The sequence below is a fragment of the Scyliorhinus canicula genome, chromosome 3 (assembly GCF_902713615.1).
Source record: "Scyliorhinus canicula chromosome 3, sScyCan1.1, whole genome shotgun sequence".
NCBI classification, from domain to species: Eukaryota; Metazoa; Chordata; class Chondrichthyes; order Carcharhiniformes; family Scyliorhinidae; genus Scyliorhinus; species Scyliorhinus canicula.
Window position 1 is genome coordinate 18,377,719 of NC_052148.1, and position 24,577 is coordinate 18,402,295.

The following is a 24,577-nucleotide window of genomic DNA, read 5'->3' on the forward strand; positions in this document are numbered from 1 at the left end:
TGTGCCACTCTGCCGCCTTGGCCCAAGCTCAATTTTAATTCCACTTACCTCAATTCTCACATTCCTTAATTCCCTCAATGTCCAACAATCTATTGATCTCAGCCTTGAACATACGCATCAACTGAGTACCCTCAGGGGTAGAAAACGCCAAAGATTTACATTCCACTAAATGGAGAAATGTTTCCTCCACTCAGTCCTAAATGATCGAGCCATTGTTCTGATATTGTGACTCTCACCCCAAGGCAAACAGTTTCAGTGCTCCTGTCAAAACATTCTCAGAACGTTAGATGTTTTGATGGGATCACCTCTCATTCTTCTCCACTCCTGGGAGTACAGGAAGTTTTTACTCAATCTCTCCTCATCAGACAGTCCTCTCATTCCAGGAACCAGCAGTCAACCGTTGTCATACCCACCCGAAAATAATACATGACATTTTGGAGAAGTACCAGAGAAAACAACCCACCCCCACCCCATCTCCCCTGATGGTCTAGCCAATATTTATTCCCCACAACCAAAAAAAGATTAATTTGCCCATGATCACATTGCTGTTTAATGGGATCTTGCTGTGCAGATATTGACTGGTGTGTTTCCTTACATTATCAAAGCTCTACAATGGGAATAACTCAAAAGTACTCGACTGGTTGGAAAGCATGTTGGGAAATTGTGAGGTGATAAAACACGCGATCAAAGTGAACATCTTTCTTCTTCCAGTCAGGATTCCCTGCACTAACAGATTCTACGATGTACCAGCTGGTTGGTCGATGGGTGAAAACAGTGCTGGCTCAGAATCACCTTCCACCTGTACCCGAAATAGGCCACTGACACCCCCTGAGACCAGCCTCATATAGAAAGGCAGGACAGATGGGGGCGGTGTTTGTGGAGTCCTAAGCCCTGGGCAATGATCAACCCCTATAAGGGGGTGGGGGGGGGGGGGGGGGGGGGGGGGGGGGGGCTGCAAATTGGAGTTTGGAAAGTGGTACTTACTTTCAATCAAGTGGCTCACTGAGTTGAACAAGTTCCAGATTCTCCCAGAGCCAGCTGTGTCTTTGGGTCAGAGATGTGGAGATGCCGTCGTTGGACTGGGGTGGGCACAGTAAGAAGTCTGACAACACCAGGTTAAAGTCCAACAGGTTTGTTTGGAATCGCTAGCTTTCGGAGTGCAGCTCCTTCATCTGTTGAGTCACTTGCTGAAGGAGCTACGCTCCGAAAGCTAGTGATTCCAAACAAACCTGTTGGACTGTAACCTGGTGTCGTAAGACTTCTTCGGGTCAGAGACTTGCGTAGCGCTCCCATCCAATAAATCCAGGCATTCTGGGAGCAGAATGGTAAGCTTTTCTCTCATTGGCTGCAGCATGGGTTACAACTGAGGGCACCTTTGTGTGGAGGCAACGTGGTGAGGATGTTACGCCCTCCGTCCCTCCTCGTTCATTTACAAGCCCGGATTGGTTTTCGTTTCTGACTTGCATCATTCCCTCTGCTCAGTTTTCAACTCTGACTGTGCTGTGAACTTTGGGCCTTGGCCCTTCGCCTCCTCGCCTGAAAAGAAAACAATGAATCAGAGGTACAAACCTTGATCGTTGGCTTGCGATGTCTCCGAGACATTGACCGCCAGCTGGCTGCTGAAGGAGTTCACCCCCATCATCCCCGAGTGGCCCGAGGTGTTGCCGAGGGATGGAAGCTGATTGTGGCTCCGTGGGACACTGTACAGGGCTTCTGCAATATCCGCCGCTCGCTTCAGGATAATCTCCTTTGGGGGGGGGGGGGAATAAACAAATGGTACCAGGATTAACAAAGGTGGAACATTTCGAGAAATGCCCAATCACCCAGTAAGTGTCAGAAAGAGAAAGATCTATTTTATCTCGATATTGGGACTTGCAAAGTGAGCCCATTTTACTGGTTTCACCAAAACAGAAAGCACTTGGGAGTTAGGTCGAGTGACAATACTTGACTTAGTGTCAGAAGTGAATACAAGATATTAGTGGGGTAAGTGATGGAGGAGTTCATGATCGTCATTGGTTTCTCTTCAGTCTTCAGGGGCTGGTTTAGCTCACAAGGCTAAATCGCTGGCTTTTAAAGCAGACCAAGCAGGCCAGCAGCACGGTTCGATTCCCGTACCAGCCTCCCCGGACAGGCGCCGGAATGTGGCGACTAGGGGCTTTTCACAGTAACTTCATTGAAGTCTACTCGTGACAATAAGCGATTTTCATTTCATTTTCATTTCAGTCTGAACTTGTGTCAATTCAGATCCAGGGTTGGTTGGATGCATTGTCAAGGATGGGCTCATCACGTGAGTACAGAAGGATTCAAAAAGATGACAATCCAGGCTTGGTTATGGGGGCTAGTATATACCACAGGCTGGTACAATGTATCTCTGTCTGCTATTGAAAAAAAAATGAAATGAAAATCGCTTATTGTCACAAGTAGGCTTCAAATGAAGTTACTGTGAGAAGCCCCTAGTCACCACATTCCGGCGCCTGTTCGGGGAGGCTGGTACGGAAATTGAACCGCGCTGCTGGCCTGCCTTGGTCTGCTTTCAAAGCCAGCGATTTAGCCCTGTGCTAAACAGCCCCTATTTAGAGAAGAAAGAACCTATTGAACATAAATGGATGAATATATTGGGAACAAAGAAAGCAAATGTCGGTTTCTCCTGAATTCCTTATTAGATTTATTAGTGCCGACTTTGTATTTATGACCTGTGGTTTAGGTCTCCCCCCAACCCAGACCCACAAGTGGGAACATCTTCGGAACGTCTACCCTACCAAGCCTCTTCAGAGATTGCAAACGCACTGAAGTCTTCATCCATAAACATCGCAAAAAGCATTGTAAAGGCTTTTAAAATAATTCACCGCTTTTCTCCTTGTTTTAGGATTAGTTAGGATTTGGAATGATAAGATTTTTTTTTTTTTAATTTAGATTAGCCAATTATTTTTTCCAATTAAGGGGCAATTTAGCGTGGCCAATCCACCTACTCTGCACATTTTTGGGTTGTGGGGGCGAAACCCACGCAGACACGGGGAGAATGTGCAAACTCCACACGGACAGTGACCCAGAGCCGGGATCGAACCTGGGACCTCAGCGCCGTGAGGCGGTTGTGCTAACCACTAGGCCACCGTGCTGCCCTGGAATGATAAGATGCAGGGTGCTAATTTAAAAGCAGTCACAATGGACATATAACTGCAGGAGCATGAAACAATTGCAGGAATATTAGGGAAGAATACGTGGAGTAGGGTTAACCCGGTTGTCCCTTCAAAGAGTCGCTGGGTCTCAGTGGCCTCTCCAGTGTTGTTCTGAGTGTCGCTGGCAACGCCTCCTCCCCCTGTCACCTACCTGGTTGTTGTGAGGCATTCCGTACAAGGCTTCCACCAAGTCAGCAGCTCGTTTCAGCAGAACCTCCTGCAAAAGAAACAGCCAGGCTTAAAAATGTGTCCCCCTCGATCAGTGCTCTTGGCTCTGTATGTAGATGAGCAGATGGATAAGGAGATAGATAGATAGAGAGATAGATGAAGATAAGAGGGATGGGTAGTCATAGAGCGAGATAAATATACAGAGGTAGAGAGACAGACAAAGATACAGAGATATATACAGACAGGCAACAACAACAGCTTATTTTTAGATAGGGCCTTTTTGGTAACAAAGGGCAGGAGGCATCCTATCCCCCCGCTGCGTGCTCCTGTGGGATCCATCTCCCTGCCGTTTGTCAATGGGTTATTCCCATTGTAACACCGCCTGCCGCCGCCGGGCCATCCGCTGGTGGGGGTGAGCTGCCAGCTGGATAAGTGAATTTGAACAACCGGAGAATTTCGGCCAAAATGTGCCAAGCTACTTCACAGAATACACTGTAAAGCACGGCGGGGAACCTTACTAAACAGTTGCAAAGTGACAGTTCTGGTGAGCAAATCTCGCCGCTGACGTCGCCGGGATTTCTCATTGGGATTTTGAGACTCTTTGCCAAAATAAAGTGAGTGGATGCGGCTCACGCCATCGTTCAGGCAGAGTGCGGCCTCTTAGAGCTGGGAACCAGCTTCAAACAGATCGGGCCACCATCTTTAACGGGTGCCCTGATCAGCGCTGCAGTTTAACGGCTCGCAGCCCACATCACAAAGGTCTCAGGGATTCTCTACCATCGCCGCACCCCACCCCCCCAACCCCCTGAGACATTCAGAGTTGGCAAACACCGGCCCCCCCTCACCCAACATTTATTGCTGGTATTCCCCTCACCCCGCCAATGTTCATCACCAGCAACTCCCCTCAATGTCCACTCTCCCCCACCCCCCTCATCCAACACACATATATACATCTCCCTGGCACAGGTCGTCACTTCCAGGAGGGCACTGTCAGGGGACAGTGTTAGGGCACGGTCTAGGCATGTCCTTCCAACCTGCCCTCCCCCAGGCGGGGAGTCTATACCTACCTGCACCCCCAGAGGGATCCCCTGACTGCCATTCACCTGGCCAAACCTGTGGTGAATGATGCCACCAAATATTCGGTGAGGCGTGGAAGGTCTGGAGAGAGAGTGCTCGCTAATGACATGCCAACATGCTAATGCTTTAAAATGAGGTTTCCGAGTTCCCCCGGTACGATTCACACTAACCCACTGCAGAGGTGTTGGGGGGGGGGGGGGGGGGAGGCCAGATTCAGAGGGGTGCAGATATCTCCCAGAGTTGACTGATTGGAGGAGATTATAGAGATAGGGATTCGAGATTATGGATGGAAATTTGAGAAACAATGGGCGCGATTCTCCGATCGAAGGACAGAGGGTTCACGCCATCGCGTTTCACGACGGTGCGAAACGGGCGCGGGCACTAGCGTTGGGGGCCAGCACGGCGCTGGAGCGGTTCACGCCGCACCAGCCTCAATTTCTGGTGCACACTGGGGGCGGCACCAACCCGCGCATGCGCAGTGGTGACGCGCCAACCCGCGCATGCGTGGTGGCTTTATGGAACGCAATATGGCACAGGGGTTCTGGGGCCGGATGTACAACAAAGTAGGCCCGGGGGGGGAGGGGAGGTGGAAAGAGGCCGGACCGCGGATCGGTGGGACGCGATCGCGGGCCACACCCCATCGGAGGCCTGCCCCTGGCCCCCGGGGATGGAGCCCCCCTTCCACTTTGCGCAGTTACCGTCGGCAGCGACTAGGTGTGGACGGCGCCGGCAGGACTCTGCTTTTTCCGCGCGGCCGCTCAGCCCATCCAAGCCGGAGAATCTACGGCCCAGCCTCGTACATCGGCCCGCGATCGGCGCCGCGCCAAATGCGCCAGTGCAAATGGCGCCGATTCTCCGCACCTCAGAGAATCGTGCGCTGGCGTCGGGGCTGGGAAAATCGTGCCCAACGTGTTGCTGGAGCAGGAGTCAACTTAGGTCAGCAAGCACAGAGGTGAACTGTGCGAGTTAACAGAAATACAGGAAGATAGGAAATAGGAGCAGGAGGCAGCCATTTTGCTCTGAGACCCTGCCCTGCCATTTAATTAATATTAATAATAATAATAATATTAAATAATAATCAATAATATTAATGTTAATATCATGGCTGATGTTCTTCCTGAATGTCATCCCGCAGCATTATTCCCATATCCTTTGATGTCTTTACTATGTGGAAAACACAGGCAGCAGAGATTTGAATGAGCTCAAATGACCTCAGACAAAGGGTGCACGTACATAAACAAACAGCTTCAATGTACATCTGCCCCTGTTTAAGTGCAGACAGACAAGGACACACACAGACATGCTTCTGTTCTTCGGCTGATTTGCAGCCTGAACCACAGTCATCTTATTCCTGCTGTTCACTATTATTTTCATTTTCATTTCCTTTCGAAGCGATTTGAAATTAATTGGGAGCTGAGGGATTGCGAACTGGTGAGTGCGATCCGCTGATGCAGCGGTCTGCTGACTGAACGCGTATTAAAGTTTGCACAGAAGGGGAGATGGAGCTCATCGCTCTTCAAAGGAACGGTCTCCAGCTCGACACCTTTCTCCAGGGTTGTCTTCCTGAATACTGGTTTAAGGTCAGTCAGATCATCAGAGACCCCGTGTGTGGTGAGGCTGCTTTACTTATTTATTCACCTGTACCTCAAGAGAGGTGTAATGGTGGCCAAACTAAACTGGAAGTTATAAACATGTCAGGGAGAGCTCCTAAATTTCCAGCTCTCTGAACTTAGCATAGTGGTTGGCACTGTGGCTTCACAGTGCCAGGGTCCCAGGATCGATTCCTGCTTGGGCCACTCTCTGTGTGGAGTCTGCATGTTCTCCCCGTGTCTGCGTGGGTTTCCTCCGGGTGCTCCGGTTTCCTCCCACAGTCCAAAGACGTGCAGGTTAGGTGGATTGGCCTTGCTAAATTGCCCTTAGTGTTCAAAAAGGTTAGGTGGGGTTCCTGGGTTAGGGGGATAGGGTGGAAGTGAGGGTTTAAGTCGGCTGGTGTAGACTCGGTGGGCCGAATGGTCTCCTTCTGCACTGTATGTTCTGTAAACTAGGTTTTGATCACCTGTCCTCATATCTCATTTGGTGGTTCGCTGTCAAATTTAGGTTAACGCTCTTGCGATGTATCTTGGGGCATCTTATCATGTTAAAGACACTATATAAATGCAGATTGACTTTAAAAGGTGTGGTTGTGAAACAGGGAGTACTGAATGACTGTCCCCACCAACCAGGGTCATCAATGTAGGGCAGGCTTTTCTGCCCCCGTGGCCTGTTTTCCGGTCCTGGAGGCAACTCGCCATTGGGAGTCGGCGGGAATGGAAGATGCCGCCGACGCCGATGGTGTTTTGCGTGGCTCGCTTGTCCCGCTGCCAGGGAACCTGCCACAGGACATTACCTTTGCTGGAACTGGAAGATCCCACCAGTGGGAAGTGCTCTGGATTACTGGTCCAGTTATATAACTGCTATTGTACCAATATGTATCTGTACTTCATATGAAGATATACCAACGAAAGGATGCAAGTTCTTATTGATAATTGAGTGCGTTAACTGCCGAGGATGTAAAATGGTGAGAAATATTTGTTAAGTGACCATACACACATGAATATATACCTGGATATAGCGAGCATAGAAACATAGGAGCAGGAATAGGCCATTCAGCCCATCCATCCTGCTCCGTCATTTGATAAGATCATGGTTGTTCTGATTGTGGCCTCAACTCTACTTTCTTGTCTGTTCCCCAGAACCCTGTGCTCCCTCGTCAATCAAAAATCTGACTAACTCAGCCATGGATACATTTGATGACCCAACCTCCCCTGCTTTCTGCTGAAGAGAAGTCCACACGACAACGACCCTTCTGAGAGGGAAAATATTAGCCTCATATCCGTCTTAAGAGGGAGACCTCTTAGGCGGGATTCTCTCAGCCCACGCCGCCCCGACTCCGGTCCGCCAATTCCCCGGAGAGCAGAGAATCGGTGCCATTGGCGCGATCGGCGGGGTGCTGGTCAGGGGGACGCTCAATGCGGCAACCCCCCCCCCCCCCCCCCCGCGGCGATTCTCCGTCCGGGGTGGCCGTATAAAAAATCCATGTCTCGCCGGCGCTGGCCACGAGTGGTCTTACCTCGGCGGGACCTCGGCTTGCATCGATCGGGGGCAGCCGGGTGGGGAGGGGGGGGGGGGGGGGGGGGGGGGGGGGGGGGGGAGGGAGGGGGGCGTCCGCTGTGGCCTGGCCCGCAATTGGGGCCTACCGATCGGCGGGCCAGCCTCTCGGGCTGGGGGCCTCTTTTGCTCCGCGCCGTATACCTACGCCATGTTGCATCAGGGCTGGCGCGGAGAAGGGAGCCACTGTGCATGTGCGCAATCGCGCTGGTCGCACTGCGCATACGCAGATCTGCGACGCCCATCTCACGGCGGTATCGGCAGCTGGAGCGGCGTGGGTTGCTCAAGTGTCGTGCTGGCCCCCTGTAGGGGTCAGAATTGCTGTTCCTGAGCGCATGTTGACGCCGTCGTGAAACACGATGTCGTTTACGACAGCATCAACACTTAGCCTCAGGATCAGAGAATTCTGCCCCCTATTCCCAAACTGTGTCCAGTAGTTCTACTTTCTCCCAAGGTGTCCTCGTTTAATCCACCCTATCAAGATCACCACTCATTCCTCAAAACACCGTGGATAGAGGCCTAAGATCAGGAGCAGGCTTGACAGAGCAGATGCTTAAAGGGTGTTTCCACATGGGGGAGAGAGTAGAGCTGGGGTACACAGAAGGTGATCATTCGCCCCATTATGCCTGTGCTTGCCTTTTGTAAATGCTATTGAATTCATGCTTATGGCCTTCTGCTCTTTCCCCAAAGCCCTGAATTTTCCTCTCCTTTTCAAGTCTATATGCAATTCACTAGAGGCGATTTGATGAATCGGCTACCACCACCCTTAATATTATTTGAATAAAAAAAGAGTTTTCTCATTTCCCTTTCTGGTTCGTTTGCCAATTATCTTAAATCCATTTAATTTTAGTCATGGGATATGTGGTTCTCTGGCTGGGCTAGCATTTGTTGCCCATCCTAATTGCACTTCAAACTGAGTGGCTCGCTCGCCATTTTAAGACTCAACCAAATTGCTGTGGGTCTGGAGTCACATGTAGGCCAGGCCAGGTAAAGAAGGCAAATTTCCTTCCCGAAACAACATTAGTTTTTCAAAAAAAATAATTTAAAAGTACCCAATTCTTTTTTTTTCCAATTAAGGGGCAATTTAGCGTGGCTAGTCCACCTACCCTGCACATCTTTGGGTTGTGGGGGTGAGACCCACGCAAACACGGGGAGAATGGGCAAACTCCACACGGACAGTGACCAGGGGCCGAGATCGAACCCGAGTCCTCAGCGCCGTGAGGCACCAGTGCTAACCACTGCCCCACCGTGCCGCCCTCTTAAAGGACATTAGTGAACCACATGCTTTTTTTCGCAACGGTGACTGTTGGTTGCATGGTCACAATTACTGAGTCTAGCTTTCAATTCCAGATTTTATTAATTTAATTTAAATTCCACCAGCTGGATTTGAACCCATGTCCCTCGAGAATTGCCCGCGGTCTCGGGATTACTAATGCAATTACATTACCGCGCCACCACCGTCACCTCTGATCACTAACCCTCCTGTCCAAGAGAAGCACTTTCTCCCGATTTACTCTATCAAAGCCCCTCATAACATTCAACACTCACTAACTTTTGATCTAACTGAACAAAGGCAATCACACGACAAAGATAAAAAGGCAGTTTCTGAAAAGCAAAGATTAGCTAATCCCAAGTGACAAAAATATCAATTTGTCATTTTGTCTTCAGCTGTCAGCTGCACGTTTCTAGATTGTTCCGTTCTCAGTTTGAAATTAGTTCTTTTTAAGTCTTTAACCGCACTTAGTGACCCCTCACTGTCGGGAGCCCTAAGGCGCCGACAAGAGTGTAAAGTGTCAAGAATTGTGTTCATATTCTTCCCTACTCATCGCAGTTAAGAGAGACATCTTGAAGCACTTCATCTACAATGTAATACAGTAACCACCATGATGGCAGCCATTGCCGCAGGATCACATCCACAGGTGGTTATGCTAGTGGACGGGTAATCTACAAGCTTTGACGAATGACTCAGTGTGAAGTTTAAAACCCACTGTTTGGGAATTTAAATTCAATTAATTAAGAAATCTAGAACAGTAATCAGTATTGGTGATCATAAAACGGCTAAATTATTATAAACTATTATCCCGCCCAGCCGCTCCGACGGCGGTTGCCGAATTCTCCGGCCCCTTTCTTTTGGCGGGTCGGGGATCGCGCTGCGCTGATCAGGGGCTGTTGGCAACCACCCCCCCCCCCCCCCCCGGCGATTCTCCGGTCCCCTATGGGCCGAGTAGCCGCCCGTTTCCGGCCAGTCCCGCCGGCGTGGATTCGACCAGGTCCTTTCCGGTGGGACCTGGCTCTGAGGGCGGCCTGCGGAGTCCTCGGGGGGGGGGGGGGGAATCTGGCCCCGGGGGGCACGGTGGCCTGGCCTGCGATCGGGGTCCACCGATCTGCGGGTGGGCCTGTGCCGTGGGGGCACTCTTTCCCTCCACGCCGGCCTGTGTAAAGCTCCGCCATGGCCGGCGCGGAGAAAAAAAACCCTGCGCATGCGCTGGAGTCACACCAGCATTTCTGGGAACACGCTGGCGCTCCTGCGCATGAGTCAACTCGCGCCGGCTGGCGGAGGTCCTTCGCCGCCAGTTGGTGCGGCGCCAACCACTCCAGCGCCGGCCTAGCCACCGAAGGTGCAGAGGATACCACACCTTCCAGGCGGCCGGAGTGGTTCACGCCACTCTTTGGCGCCAGTACGGCCCACCCCGCCCAATACCGGAGAATCCCGGCCCATTTTACTCTTTTCCCCCTTACCCCTTGACTCCCCTGTCAGTGAAAAATCTGTCTAACTCAGCCTTAAATAAATCTAATGGCTTAGCCTTCATTGTTTTCGAAGGAAGATGATTTCATGAACTAATGACCCTTTTGAGAGGAAAAAAATTATCCTGCGCTCTGTCGTAAAAGGAAGATCTCTTATTCTTAAACCTTGACCCTTAGTCTCCCTGACAAGAGGAAACATCCTCCTGGTGTCCCTCCTATCAAATCATCTCAGGATTTTTCGTTTCAAGAAGATCACCTCTCATTCTGCTGAACACCAATGGCTACAGGCCCCATCTCAACCTTTCTTCGTTGGATAAGCCCTTCTTCCCAGGAATGAGCTCAGTTAACCTTCGCTGAACTGCTTCTGATGCCGTTATATCCTTTTTTCAAACGAGGAGACCCACAAGCACTCTAGATGTGGGCCAGACTTCTCCATTGTGTGTCCTCTCCTCTACCACTGCTAATGAGGACTGAGAATTTGGCGCTCAGCCGAATCTCCCATTCACTGCAGTGGGACTGGGGAATCCCGCAGCCGTGAACGGACGGACAATCCCGCTGCCGTGAACGGACGCAAAATCTCACTGCCGTGAACGGATGCAAAATCTCACTGCCGTGAACGGATGCAGAATCCCGCTGCCGTGAACGGATGCAGAATCCAGCTGCCGTGAATGGACACAGTATCCCACCCGTGGTTTCACCAAGGCCCTGTGTAGCTGCAGTAAACCTCCCCCACTTTTATATTCCGTTCCTCTTGCAATAAACACCTTTTGCCTTCCTGACCATTTGCTGTGCCTGCAGACAAACCTTTGATGATTGGCGTACCAGCGCATTCAGTAACTCAAAGTTCGGGCATCTCCCTCCTTTCAAATAAAATGGTGCGTTTCATTTCTTCCTGCCAAAGTCTGCACTAGCTCACATTTTCTCACTTTATACTCCAGCTGCCATGTTCATTTACTACTCTACCCCAAGGAGTGAAGAATGGGGAGTGGGGCAGGGTGGGGGGAGGAATGGTTCAGCCCCTCCCCCTCCCACCCACCCTTGCTGTACCTGCATACTAACGTTTAGCGATGGATGTGCCAGGAGAGCCAGGTCGGTCTGTCCCACTCGGTTCTCTCTCCATTTAAACAGTACGCTGCTGCTGCTTCTTCATTCTTCCGGACAGATCACATTTTCCCACAATATTCTCAAACCTGCCAGTTTTCTGCCCACTCACTTAACCAATCACTATCACCTTGTAGGGTCTTTACTTTCTCTTGACAGCCTACTCTCCTGCCTATCTTGGCGGCACATTGAGTTAGCAAGCATAAATTTGGTCTGTTTATCCAAGTCATTGATATAATCATCGATATCGATTGTCAATAATTAAGGCCTCAGGACTGATATCTGTGGCACCCCACTTGTGCCTGCCAACCCGAAATGACCCATTTATGCTTACTCTCTGCTTCCTAGTAAGACGTCTTACAACACCAACTTCCTCATTCACCTGAGGAAGGAGCAGTGCTCTGAAAGCTCGTACATAGAATAGAACATAGAACAGTACAGCACAGAACAGGCCCTTCGGCCCTCGATGTTGTGCCGAGCAATGATCACCCTATTCAAACCCACGTATCCACCCTATACCCGTAACCCAACAACCCCCCCCCCCCCCCCCCCCCGATAAACCTTACTTTTTTTTAGGACACTACAGGCAATTTAGCATGGCCAATCCACCTAACCCGCACATCTTTGGACTGTGGGAGGAAACCGGAGCACCCGGAGGAAACCCACGCACACACGGGGAGGACGTGCAGACTCCGCACAGACAGTGACCCAGCCGGGAATCGAACCTGGGACCCTGGAGCTGTGAAGCATTTATGCTAACCACCATGCTACCGTGCTGCTGCCACTTTGTGGACATGCACGCCCAGATCTCTCTGCCTGCCAATACTTGCAAGAGTTCGACCATTTACTGTGTAATTCTTTCATGCATTGGACCTTCCAAAGTGCATTACCTCACTTGTCCGGATTAAACTCCATCTCCACAATTTCTCCGCCCAAGACTCCAATCAGTTTATATCTTGCTGTATCCTCTGACAATCCATGTTTGAAACAAACCTGTTGGACTTTAACCTGGTGTTGTAAGACTTCTTACTGTGCTCACCCCAGTCCAACATCTCCACATCATCTCTGCTTCCTGTTGACTAAGCAATCCTCTATCCATTCTAATGGACACCCCCTACACCATGAGCAATTATTTTGTGCGGTGACCGTTGATGTGGCACCTTATCAAATGCGTTTTGGAAATCCAAGTTCAGCACATCCACAGGCACCCCTTTATCCACATTACTTGTTATTTCTTCAAAGAACACTAATAAATCTGCTCATCACAATTTCCCTTCCACAAAAACAAGTTGATGCTGCCTGATCCCATTATGATTTTTAAATATTTTTCTATAACAATTCCTTAATAATGGATTCCAGCAATTTACCTATGGCAGATGTTAGGCCAATAGCTTCCTGCTCTTTGATTCCCTGCTTTCATGTACAAAGTAGTTATTTTTGCTATTTTCCAGTAGATTGGGACCCTTCCAGAATCGAAGGAATTTTGGAAGATGCCTCTATTAGCCCCGTAGCCACTTTTTTTAAGACTCTACAATGCAGCCCAACAGATATTGGGTGTTGTATTGGGGCTCTAATCATTTACTAGCAACTTTTCTCTGGTGATAGCAATTGTTTGACATTCCTCCCTCCTTTTCACCTCCTGATTTTCATGTACCTATCGGATGTTTCCTAAGCCTTCAAACTGAACTTGAAATTCACTCATGTTATGATCACTGTTGCCAAGAGGCTCATTTACTCTGAGGTTTTTCCCTTCATTCCTTCAAGGGATGTCACCGTCACTGGCAAGGCCAGCATTTGTTCTCGCCACTGATTGCCCTTGAACTGAGTGGCTTCCTCGGCCATTTCAGAGGGCAGTTAAGAGACCGGCAATTACTGCTATTAATTAATGTTGTCTCATTACTAAATCAGAATAGCCAGCTCCCTTGTTGGTGCCAGAACTTACTGCTCTAAGAAATTGTCCCAAATACACTCTATGAAGTCATAACTCCCAACTGATTCTCCACCACCGACTTACTTCCGATAGGGCTTTAGAATGGGCAGCACAAGTAGCTAGCACTGTGGCTTCACAGCACCAGGGTCTCAGGTTCGATTCCCGGCTTGGGTCACTGTCTGTGCGGAGTATGCACGTTCTCCCCGTGTGTGCGTGGGTTTCCTCCGGGTGCTCCAGTTTCCTCCCACAGTCCAAAGACGTGCAGGTTAGCTGGATTGGCCATGCTAAATTGCTCTGATTGTCCAAAAAGTGGGGTTACTGGGTTACGGGAATAGGGTCGAGGCGTGGGCTTGACTAGGGTGCTCTTTCCAAGGGCCGGTGCATACTCAATGGGCCGAATGGCCTCCTTCTGCACTGTAAATTCTATGAATTGGGGAGATTGCCCTCAGCTGAAATCCTCGTTTAGTCAGCTACGACCTAACTGAAAGCAGAACAGGCTCAAGCAACTCAAGGAGCTAAACAGGCAATGCACATTTTTGCTATACGCAAGGATGATGTACCGCTGATAGTGCAACAATCCCCTCTCTGTAGTCACTGAAGATCAAGGGATCACATGTGCGGAGAACAGGAAGGGGACTTGAATGCATGACCTCCTGACTCATGGTTGAGCAACAGTGGCAAACTGGGGAAAAGCTGACTGGCTGGGATTTATCGTGGGGTTTGTGTGGCCCCACTGCCAGAATTCAGCATGGTACCACATTTTACTGGAAAAGAGTTAATTAAACTCGGAAGTTTTTTGTGATTTATAAAGACAGCCTGTTTAATGGTGCTGGATTACACTGTACATTACAGGACAGCGCTCATTCATTTTTAATGTTTTATTTTTCCTTTGCAATATTTTGAAAATAAATATTAATAATAAACCAACCCTCGCTTGACTTTCCCAATTCATCAGGCACTTGGGAAGGTTATAATGATTATATTCAGGATGTCTATATGACCATGGGGCAAAATATTATTGATATCGATACTCATTCAAACCAAAAGAAAAAGGTCCCATGCACCACAGGTGTCATTCATTCAAATTCCCCCAAGATTGTAGCCATGGCAACAATCCGTGAATGTCATCAAGGTTTTTAACTGTGTAACTGCAGGCTCGCAAGTTAGTGCTGGAAGATTTGTTTTGACAGGAGGTTTGCCTGTATGCGTGGTATGCAGAACATAATTGGGATTTTGCACAGATGAAGCCCATTCCATCACTCGCACAAACCACTTCTCGACCCAGCCTATAGCACACTCCTTACTTATTGTGGCAACTTGCTGTGCACAAAGTAAATACTGCAGTTCTTATACTAGTGACTACTTCAAAAGTCCCAACTTGGTGTGAAGCACTTTGGGAAACCCTGGACCATGAAGGTTGCTTTATTAATGCTGGTGTTTTTCTTTGAAAGAAGGGGGGAGAGGAATTTCTGGCAGATACACGTGTTATGAGCATTAAAGGTTGCAAATTCTCATTACTGACTTTCAACTGCGTGTTAAATGCCGGTGAGATTTCTGATCGAGGTTCCATGGGTTTTGACTGAGAAAACAAGAAGGATATACTTCCAATGGGACTATCGACGCCCGTGGAGGGGGTGGGGAAGCAGTGGGAGGGGTCAACTTGTCCACAAACGTAACTGGACTAGCCATTTAAATACTGTAGCTATACGAGCAGGTCAGAGGTTGGACATTCTGCGGTAACTCACCTCCTGACTCCCCAAAGCCAGTCCACCATCTACAAGGCACAAGTCAGGAGCACGATGAAATCCTCTCTTCTACTTTTGTTAACTGTGAGCCAGCCAGGAGTCAAACCTGGAATCTCCTGGTCCATAGTCAGGCACATTATCCATTGCACCACTGGCCCACTCTTCTACTCTTGTACACAAGAATACTTTGGTGGTTGTTTTTGCCCAGCAGAAACATGATGGGCCGAAGGGCCTCTCTGTGCTGTTGACCTCTACTTGCCTGAGTGAGAGCAACTCCAATAGCACTCAAGAAGCTCAATACCAACCAGGGCAAAGCGACCCACATGATTGGCACCCTCTCCGCAACTTTAAACATTCACTCTCCCCCCCTCTACTGGAACATGGTGGCAGCAATGTGCACTATCTACAAATGCAACTTGTCAAGCCTCCTTCAACAGCACCTTCTAACCCCCCCAACCTGGACCACCACCTGCCAGTTCCCCCACAAGCCACACAGCATCCTGACTTGGAACTGAAAGTCAAAGGGCGGAATTCTCCCATCGGGAGACAGTCGACGGCGGAGTGAAACCCGGAGTGTTTCACTCCGGTGTCGGAGGCCGCTCCTCGTCCCCTATTCTCCCCGCCCCCGGGGGACTTGGAGCGGCAGCACGTGAATCTCGGACGCCGGGCCTTGACGCTTGCGTCAAAGCGGTGCGCCGGGAATGATGTGGCCGGCGGCGCCGAAGTGATGTCAGCCGCGCATGCGCGGTTGCCATCTTCCCCTCCGCTGCCCCAAAAGACATGGCAGCTTGATCTTGCGGGGCGGCGGAGGGAAAAGAGTGCGTCTTTTAGAGATGCCAGCCAGACATCTGCTGAGCACGCCTGTGGTGCTCGATCCTCCCTCCGCCCCCCCACAGGCCCCACACTCACCGGTCGCGCACAGTTCACGCCGGCAGCGACCAGGTGTGGTTGGCGCCGGCGTGAACCGGTCGGGTTCGGCAGGCCGCTCGGCCCATCCGGGCCAGAGAATCGCTGGCCGCCGTGAGAAACGGTGAGCGGCGATTCTCCTAGCGGCCTGTGGCAAAACGCGACACGCCATTTTGGGGGGGTGGGAGAATCGCGGGTGGTGCCAGGGCGGCGTGGCGTGATTCGCCCAGCCCTCCCGCGATTCTCCCACCCGGCGTGGGGAGCGGCCAAAGTCACCATGGACCACATGGGCATAAGCTGCTCACCTATTTTGGAAGACAGCTGACTGGTGGCGATTTAATCTGAGGGTCACCACATCTCAGGCAAGGGGCAAGGTTGAGAAGGATAACCTCAGCCGGTACAGGAGTTGAACCCGTGCTGTTAGTGCCACTCTGCATCACGAACCAGCCGTCCAGTCAACTGAGCCAGCTGACCCACCGACTTGGAACTATATCGTCGGTCCTTCACTATCGCCACGACAACATCCTGGAACAACTTGCTTAACATCATCATGGACGTCCCTCCACCACCGGTTCAAGATGGCGGCTCACCACAACCTTTCCGGGGCATTTCGGGTTCGGCAATAAACCCTGGCCCAGTCGGCCAAGCCCACACCCAAAAAATATATTTTTAAAAACAAGGTCCAGTAAACAGAGAACACAGATTAAAGGCAAAGAACCAGAGATGATACGAGGGAAAATAAATGTAGCGAGCTTTAACGACCTGGAATGTATGGCCTGAAAGGGTGGGTGGAATCAGATTCATCAGAAACTTTCAAAGGAGAATAGGGATTGAAGTAAAAAATTTAGGTGACTGTGTGAAAGAAAAATGCAGGTGGACTCAAAGGGCCAGCACTGTCAGAATGAGCCAAATGGCCTGCTTCTGTACCACCTTATTCATTGATTCTCTGATATATACACACAGTCCGATGACAGCTCCAACAGTATCTGAGCAGTTGGAGGAGCCCTAAGCCATCATTATATCAATTCAGAAATTACAGGCTTGTGAGAAACTCCATGCATCACTGCAGCTGAAAGTGGGTTATTATTCCTAATTTTTCTATTTGTTTAAATTGACTGGGCGCATGAATAACATCCTGAACAGCTATCACTGCGAGTCTTCAGCTGCGAGCAGGCGGGAGTTAGCTGTTTCACATCCTTGACGTTATCTACTTAACCCCGGGTCAGGCCAGCTCCAAGCCTGCAATCAAAACACCATGAGCTTCATTGCTGAACTGAGCAGCTGAGTAAAATATCACAGCTCACACTCATCGTGCCCAGAGCTCATTCTGATGTAGCTTTCAGAGGCCAGGATCTCAACCTGCATTTCCCTCGAGGTTTGTTGAAAAAGGCAGCACAGAATCACAGAATGGTTACAGCCCAGGAGGAGGCCGTTCGGCCCGTCGCTCCTGTGCTGGCCCTCCACAAAGAGCAATTCACCAAGTGCCACTCCCCCTGCCACTTCTCCGTAGCCCTGCACATTCTCCCTTTCACAGATAACTCCCTCTTAAATGCCTCGATTGAACCCTGCCCCCACCTCGCCCTCAGGCAGTACATTCTAGGATCCCTTAAACACTCCTCATTCTTCTCTTGCCACCTTCCAGAAGATGTTCCCACTTGTGGAGGAAAGTTAGAGGCCAAAATAAAGCATAGTCACCAAATCAATCCACTCTGGAGAAACCTCTGTACCCAGAGAGACGAGAACGTGGAAAGCCCTACACACGGAGCAGCTGAGTCCAACAACACAGTTTCCTTTACGCTGAAGTTAAATAAGTGCACGAGGGCAAAATAACAGAAGGATATGGGAACCAAAGGCAACATGAGGAATATCTTTTATTCAAACAGTGAATGGTTAGGATCTGGAAGGCACTGAAATGAAAAATGAGATGAAAATCGCTTATTGTCACGTGTAGGCTTCAATGAAGTTACTGTGAAAAGCCCCTAGTCGCCACATTCCGGCGCCTGCCCGTGGAGGCTGGTACGGGAATCGAACCGTGCTGCTGGCCTGCTTGGTCTGCTTTAAAAGCCAGCGATTTAGCTCAGTGAGCTAAACCAGCATCTAGTCCACTGCCTGTGAGTTGGGTGAAGACAGATTCAATCGGGGCGTTCAGAGGGAAACTGGATAAGTACCTGAAGAGAAAATAAAAACTCAGGGGAGAAGGCAGGGGAGTGGGGCTAGCCAGGTTGCTCTGCCTGGGATCCAACTGACTGGCTGAATGCGCTCCTTCTGTGCTGTAACCATGCTGCGCTCCTCTGGGAGGAATTTTCCGTTCCTTGCACAGGGTGCTGGCAACATTGGCGTGCAGCTGGCCGGCTGTGATCGGCACGCTTTGCAGCAGTCTGTGCAGAAGAAAGCTCCTGGCGTGGGGCATGTCATCACGCTGGTGGGGTTGGGGATAATACAGCAAGCAATGCCAGCTCCGATCTGCGATTCAAATAAATACATGCCCCCCATCACCCACCTCATCCACGGAGAAGGGGAACCTCACCTGCCATCATGCAGCAGGGAACCCCCCCCCCACAATGGATTAGGGGAATGCGCGCCCCTCCCCAGCAAACACAAGGGCAACACCCCGGCCATGTATAATGGAAACCCCCACCAACACCATGGAACCCCCCCCAGAGCGACTCCCTGGCACTGCCCCAGCACTGTGCCAGGGATAGTTCCAGGGTACAGCCCAGGATTGTCCCTCTCCTCCGGGGGATATACACAACTGTGCGCCCTGCAGGTTACCTTCGCTGGTTCAGGTTTTGCAAAGGCGGTTGTAAATCCCACCGACGTGACATCAGGCCGCTGGCAGGAGGGAAGGCGTTATGGAGGGAAAGCCATCTAATTATATTAGAACTTATTGAAATGAGGTTCCCGACCAACCTGGGCAGGAGATCTCGCCGGTGAGATTCCCATTTTCTGAGCCTCATCAGATTTCGTGCCCACATTGGCGTTTGCGCCCGCGTTTGAGCCCAGGCTCAAAGTCGTGGAATATATGTTGACATTAAGTACAGGGAGGAGCTGGCCTATGTAACGCAAGGCCACCGGCTATTGGGCTGAACAACCAATTTCTATGTTCTGAGGTAAATCTATGTAAGTGGCCTGCCTCAGATGTGTGCGTGGTCGGGGGTGGGGGAGGTGGGAAGCGGGTGGGGAAGCAGTCAGGGGGGAGGGGGAACTGAGTGTGAGACATGACCAAGAATAACAGGGAAGCCATGTAGCCTACAGCACAGGTTATTTGAATTTCATTTCAGGGCACTGAAGTAATTTCACTGCTTGTTCTTCACTTGCCCCCTGAGGCTCGACAGCTGATTGAGGACATGGGGCAATTTGTCAGAATCGTCCGACAAAACGGATTTTAATAAAAGATTCTTAATCCCATGCACAATGACACGGGTTTGCCGGCGCGAATGACGGAGGCCACAGCTGATGGCTCGCTGACTCAATATCAACTGGACGCGCTGAGCAAAAGGTTTAGAAATCGGAAATGATTACACAAACTGACGTTAGTTAGCGAATTCATACAGTGACAGTTCTCAGCTCAATTTTGAAAGCTCCAGGTCAAAGCTGCTTTCTCTTGGTTATTGATCATTAAATTGTGCCATATTCTCCTGTCACGATAAACCATGGACAGCACAATTCGCCACGTCCAAATGTTCTGACTCGAAACTCTTAAGAGGGTTAATAGAACATCACACAAGGCTACTGAGAATGATTAAACCAGATTGTTAACTCCCTCCTACCTCCCACTTTATTGTTCGCTGGAACTATGCTGATGTACTCACTTTAACTCAGCCACACATTGACTTGTTCAGGTGGGGGGCTGGTTGCTGTCCAAGAGGCCTGTGAACTGTCCGTATGAGCTACTTAAACAGCCTGTTGCTGAAACTCTATCTAATCTATTACCTCCAGATTTGACTATTAATAATTAACACTGCAAAGAAGTTACTGTGAAAGTCCTAAGGTCGCCACACTCTGGCACCTAGTCGGCTATACTGAGGGAGAATTCAGAATGTCCAATCCACCTAACAGCACGTCCTTCAGGACTTGTGGGACGAATCTGGAGCACCCGGAGGAAACCCACGCAGACACGGAGAGAACGTGTGGGCTCTGCACAGACAGTGATCCAAGCCGGGAATCGAACCAGGGACCCTGGCGCTGTGAAGTAACAGTGCTAACCACCGTGCTGTGGTGTCGACCTATTACAGTGCTTTCTTGGCCAACCCACCACCTCGGTAAGCTTGAATTCATTCAAAAGGTGGCACAGTGGTTCGCACGGCTGCTTCACAGCTCCAGGGTCCCGGGTTCAATTCCGGCCTTGGTTGACTGTCTGTGTGGAGTTTTCACGTTCTCCCCGTGTCTGCGTGGGTTTCCTCCGGGTGTTCTGGTTTCCTCCCACAGTCCAAATTGCCATGTTAAAATTGCCCCTTGTGGGTGGGATCAATATTTTTGAAAAATGAGTGCAAAACTTTGCAACTGGTCTCACTCTAATGTGCGCTCCCATGATATACCGATGGCGATCTAGGCTGAGGGTCGTTCAGTGCTGGTCTCCACAAACAGGAAACAGGGACCAGGCAGAATGGCACCTGTGGGGTCTGTCAGGGGATCGGAGACCCCCAGCTGCTTGCCCTTGTGGCAGGGCACCGTGGCACTGTCTGCATGGCACCCTGATATTACCACCAGGGTGCAGGCTTGGCACTGCCAAGGTGCCAGCTGGCAAGGGCAATGCCAGGATGCTAGGACAGCAATGCCAGGCTGCCATTTTTCCCAGGACAGTGCTCGGGCCTGGGGCAGCTTAGAGCAGTGGGGTGCAGGGGGCCTCAAGGTCTTGTGAATTGGGACTTTGGGGGGATTCAGGGGTCGCGTCGGGGGGGGGGGGGGTCGAGAGATCGGGACGCCATTTAAAATGGCGTCCCAACCTCCTCCTGCACTCAACAGCTCCTCAGTGCAGGAAACAGGACTAAGTGCGACCTCGGCAGCACGTTCCCTACTGAGGCCCCAAATAGAACTAGAGTCTGGTAGATAGCGTGTTGTTTCTGAGCGCCATATGAACAGGACTCTGTTCCCTTTCGGTTAGACCGTGCCCAATATTTTGGATCTTTTTACAGAACTGAAGTGAGGTAGAAATGTGAAGAATTAATGAAGAGCCATGATGTGGAGATGCCGGCATTGGACAGGGGTGAGCACAGTTGAGAAGTCTTACAACACCAGGCTAAAGTCCAACAGGTTTGTTTCGAATCCCTAGCTTTCGGAGCACAGCTCCTTCCTCAGGTGAATGAAGAGGCATGTTTCTGGGACCCACCTCTTCATTCACCTGAGGAAGGAGCTGTGCTCCGAAAGTTAGTGATTCGAAACAAATCTGTTGGACTTTAACCTGGTGTTGGAAGACTTCTTACTGAATTATAAAAAGAGGGCAGAGGAGGTGGAGCAGAATAGCAGAACAGGGATAGGTCGGGGCAAAGAAGAGTTTAGTAAATTTGTCACGGACATAAGACAAAGGGCAAAGGGGGGCGTGTTAATGATGCCATTAAGGGATGAAGAATGCGAATAGTGGCAAAAGATGAGACAGCAGAATGTCAGCAACTGGTCAGCTAGGAACAGGTGGTCATGTGGTAGAGGAGTGGGATTCTGCCTCACTTATGGGATTTGATGTCAAATTCAGTTTGGGAATCGTTCCTATGAAGGACCGCAGAATATATTCCTATGTTAAAAGTGCTGCATAAATTCAAATTCTTATTGAAACGAGAAACAAAAGAACTGGGAGGGGTGGGTTTAATTAACTCTTTTGAAGAGTTGTCACAGGAATTTTCTATGTGGAACCATTCTACCTTTCAAAGATAAGCTAGAGAGAGAGAAAGAGAGGAAATTTAATGCTGTCTCTCGAAGTTGGCGTTTTGCTGAATAAAAAGGGTTGCTTTAACCTTATGCGCTTGATTCCTTTGGCTCACTGACAATGCTGGTGAGAAGTGACCCACAGGTGGAAAATCCTGTCGTCTGACTCAGTCCTCTCTGGGCAAACCAGCCTTGGACAGCTCCTTTAACAATGATAGATCACTTGTTTTTTGGGCACACATACACCACCCCCCCACCCCACCCACCCTCGCCCTCTCAACTCCAACTAAATTCCCAGCGTGAAGAATCACCTGGCGGGGGACAAAAAAAAGCATCAAAATATATTTTAGATAATGTAACAGGAGCTCAGCAGCCTTACCTCAACGTATCAAATTGGGTCGTGTCTTTTCCAATGAGTGTCTATCAGACAAGAGAGGTTAGATTTAAACTCGCTACTCGATTGGTCCTCTGGTGGGGTTGGGGGGAGGAGGGGTGGGGACGGCGGGGGCGGGGAAGAGAAACATGACACAATATGTGGATTCCCCAGCCTCTAGTAATGCAGTTAGCGTTCAACAAACACTTCAAGGCCTGGAGCCCTTCTCAACGCCTAGCAGGCCACAACGGACAGAAGTAAATCTGATAGCTCTACCTGTCCTCAATTGAATTTTCTGTTACTGTCTCGTTGATGCGATGGCACACTTAAATATGCTCGTGTGGTCCCTGAAGGAATTAGGAATGGTGCTTATGGGTTCATATAGCTCTGTGTTCTCCTCCCATTCATTCCTTACTAGAGGTTTTAAGCAACGTTTCTGCCGAAATATCACAGAGGCTCGTTCATTTGAGTACCTTTTAGCATGGGTTAATTATTTCGATATGTGTGGAGAGAGAGAGATGACAGGCTCAGAGATTGAGGATTAGAGCTGCAGAAATAATTAGAGAGTGAAGGAATGAAGGAGACATCACAGAGCTGGAGGAACGGTGAGAGATTTCTAGGGAAATGGAGCGAAAATGCGATAGAGCCGTAAAAAGAGACAGAAAGGAAACAGGTCGTTAAAGCAGCGGAAGGGGCAGATAGGGAAACACGTTAAAGAGAAACAGAAACAGGTGAACAGGCAGAGAGATGGAGAGGCAGAGAAAAAGAGGAAGCGAAAACACAATGAAAGAGTGAGGCCCAGAAGGAGGAGCAGAGAGAAACTGGTGTGGCGGGGGCCAGGCTCGGAAAATACAACAAGCCATTTAGAGCTCCATTGACTTCAGTGGGATTGCAATATCCCTCCTGAAGGAGGGACACCGAGACAGACAGACAGATAAACCGATATAGAAACAGCGAGACACCGAGACAGACAGCTAAACCGATATAGAAACAGCGAGACACCGAGACAGACAGATAAACCGATATAGAAACAGCGAGACACCAAGACAGTCAGACAGATAAACCGATATAGAAACAGCGAGACACCGAGACTGACAGACAGATAAACCGAAATAGAAACAGCGAGACACCGAGACAGACAGACAGATAAACCGATATAGAAACAGCGAGTCACCGAGACGGACAGATAAACCGATATAGAAACAGCGAGACACCGAGACAGTCAGACAGATAAACCGATATAGAAACACCGAGACACCGAGTTGGGCAGACAGATAAACCGATATAGAAACAGCGAGACACCGAGACTGACAGATAAACCGATATAGAAACACAGAGACACCGAGACAGACAGACAGATAAACCAATATAGAAACAGCGAGACAACGAGATAGGCAGACAGATAAACCGATATAGAAACAGAGAGACACCGAGACTGACAGATAAACCGATATAGAAACAGCGAGACACCGAGACAGACAGACAGATAAACCGATATAGAAACAGCGAGACACCGAGACAGACAGATAAACCGACATAGAAACAGCGAGACACCGAGACAGTCAGACAGATAAACCGATATAGAAACACCGAGACACCGAGTTGGGCAGACAGATAAACCGATATAGAAACAGCGAGACACCGAGACTGACAGATAAACTGATATAGAAACAGCGAGACACCGAGACAGACAGATAAACCGATATAGAAACACAGAGACACCGAGATAGGCAGACAGATAAACCGATATAGAAACACCGAGACACCGAGATAGGCAGACAGATAAACCGATATAGAAACAGCGAGACACCGAGACAGACAGACAGATAAACCGACATAGAAACAGCGAGACACCGAGACAGTCAGACAGATAAACCGATATAGAAACACCGAGACACCGAGTTGGGCAGACAGATAAACCGATATAGAAACAGCAAGACACCGAGACTGACAGATAAACCGATATTGAAACACAGAGACACCGAGACAGACAGACAGATAAACCAATATAGAAACAGCGAGACAACGAGATAGGCAGACAGATAAACCGATATAGAAACAGAGAGACACCGAGACAGACAGACAGATAAACCGATATAGAAACAGCGAGACACCGAGACAGGCAGACAGATAAACCGATATAGAAACAGCGAGACACCGAGACAGACAGACAGATAAACCGATATAGAAACAGCGAGACACCGAGACAGACAGATAAACCGATATAGAAACAGCGAGACACCGAGACAGACAGACAGATAAACCGATATAGAAACAGCGAGACACCGAGACAGACAGACAGATAAACCGATATAGAAACAGCGAGACACCGAGACAGGCAGACAGATAA

The 24,577-nt window shown here is 49.7% G+C and overlaps 1 protein-coding gene across 5 annotated transcripts in view; it reads right to left on the reverse strand.

Moving 5' to 3' along the window:
- Nucleotides 1–24,577, reverse strand: part of LOC119963843 (transcription factor COE3-like) — a 519,394-nt gene that overhangs the window by 23,556 nt on the left and 471,261 nt on the right. For all 5 annotated transcript variants that reach the window (XM_038793191.1, XM_038793187.1, XM_038793188.1 and 2 more), the window contains exons 12-13: nt 3,328–3,393; nt 1,570–1,747 (exon numbers count right to left, since the gene is read on the reverse strand). In XM_038793191.1, coding sequence (XP_038649119.1) covers nt 1,570–1,747; nt 3,328–3,393 — 244 coding nt within the window. The remainder of the gene's footprint in view (nt 1–1,569; nt 1,748–3,327; nt 3,394–24,577) is intronic.